Source organism: Nicotiana tabacum, chromosome 23 (assembly GCF_000715075.1).
Source record: "Nicotiana tabacum cultivar K326 chromosome 23, ASM71507v2, whole genome shotgun sequence".
In the NCBI taxonomy this organism is placed as follows: Eukaryota; Viridiplantae; Streptophyta; class Magnoliopsida; order Solanales; family Solanaceae; genus Nicotiana; species Nicotiana tabacum.
This window is the reverse complement of record NC_134102.1, coordinates 44529806-44531201: the sequence shown is the minus strand read 5'-3', so window position 1 is coordinate 44531201 and position 1396 is coordinate 44529806. Positions and strand designations below refer to the sequence as shown.

The 1396-nt window shown below is 37.2% G+C and overlaps 1 protein-coding gene across 1 annotated transcript; it reads left to right on the top strand.

Moving 5' to 3' along the window:
- Positions 1-223: 223 nt before the first annotated feature.
- Positions 224-1185, top strand: LOC107772570 (uncharacterized). Its single transcript, XM_016592069.1, has 2 exons — positions 224-472; positions 1033-1185. The coding sequence occupies exons 1-2, from the start codon at positions 224-226 to the stop codon at positions 1183-1185; spliced, it is 402 nt and encodes a 133-aa protein (XP_016447555.1).
- Positions 1186-1396: the final 211 nt, after the last annotated feature.

Below are 1396 nucleotides of genomic sequence, written 5' to 3'. Positions count from 1 at the left end.
TTTACAGTCTGTTGCTTAACGTGGGAAATAATAGAGAACCTGGTTTTCTTTACAATTTGGTGGGCTTTTAGTTTCTATCAATTAGTATCGGAACAGATTCTTTTTAAAAGGTTAACACCTAGAAAAGATCTACATAGTTGCTTCACCAAACTTTGAGGAAGGACAATTAACGTACAAACCACTAAGATTCAATGGCCAATACTATGGTTGGTAGAAAATAAAAATGCATGACTTCATCATGGCTGATGACACAGAGTTGTGGGATGTAATCTATGGTGGACCTTTTGTTCCCATGAAAACTGTTAGTGAGGGAACAGTTACAATCCCAAAAAAAAAAAGAAATGAGTACAACGATGCTGATAGAAAGGCTATTGAGAAGAATTTCAGAGAAAAAAAGATTCTTGTTTGTGGAATCGGACTAGATGAATACAACTGCATCTCAGTTTGTCAGTCTGCTAAGGAGATCTGGAAAGTTCTTTAAACTGCCCATGAGGGAACTACTCAAGTTAGCAGTCCAAAATTGATATACTTACTACTGAGTATGAGCTTTTCAAGATGAAGGAGGATGAGTCTATCCAAGATATGCACACACGTTTCACCTCCATTATCAATGAGCTTCACTCCCTTAAAGAAGTCATCCCAAGAAATAAGTTGGTCCGAAAAATACTTAGTGTTTTACCAAGTTCCTAGGAAAGTAAAGTGAATGTTATCACTGAAGCCAAGGATATGTAGAAGATGACCATTGATGAACTCATTGGGAATCTCAAAACCTATGAGATGAAGAGAAAGAAAGATCTTGAAAGAAGAGAGCCCAAGAAGGAGAATAACCTAGTTCTCAAAGCTGCCTACATCCACTCAAGTAGTGATGAATCTGACATGACTTATCTCACTCGAAGATTTCAAAAGACGATTCGTAGAAATAGTGGGATCCCAAAGAAAAGAAGTTCCAGCAGGAACTTCAAATAAAATGATTGATGTCATAAGTGTGGAAAGCCTAGACACTTCATTAAATACTGTCCTCTTCATAAGTAGGATCATTACAAAACTAACACTGAAAAGGCGGTTAAGAGGAACCAGGTCCCTGACAGAAAGTTCAAAAGAATAGATGTTGCTGATAACATGGTGAAGCAAGCCCTGGCTGCCTGGGGAGATTCCTCCAATGAATCTGAAGGTGAAGATGACTAAGGAGATACATCTGTGATGGTTGTTGACAATAGATCTTCATAATATGAGTCAATCTTTGCACTCATGGCCAAATCTGATGATGATGAGGACAAGGAGGAAGATAAGGTATATTTTCTTGATTTTTAAAGAAATTTGAAAACTTACTCTAAGAAAAAATTGATGTCCTTAGCAAATGTGTTGATTGATGCCTATCATGTCCTCATTAATGAGA

Bases quoted from the DNA above. Each gene is read 5' to 3' on its own strand.
- LOC107772570 (XM_016592069.1), top strand. From the start codon at position 224: ATGCATGACTTCATCATGGCTGATGACACAGAGTTGTGGGATGTAATC. The intron at 473-1,032 runs GTTCTTTAAACT...CTTCATAAGTAG, and splicing joins CTGCTAAGGAGATCTGGAAA to GATCATTACAAAACTAACAC.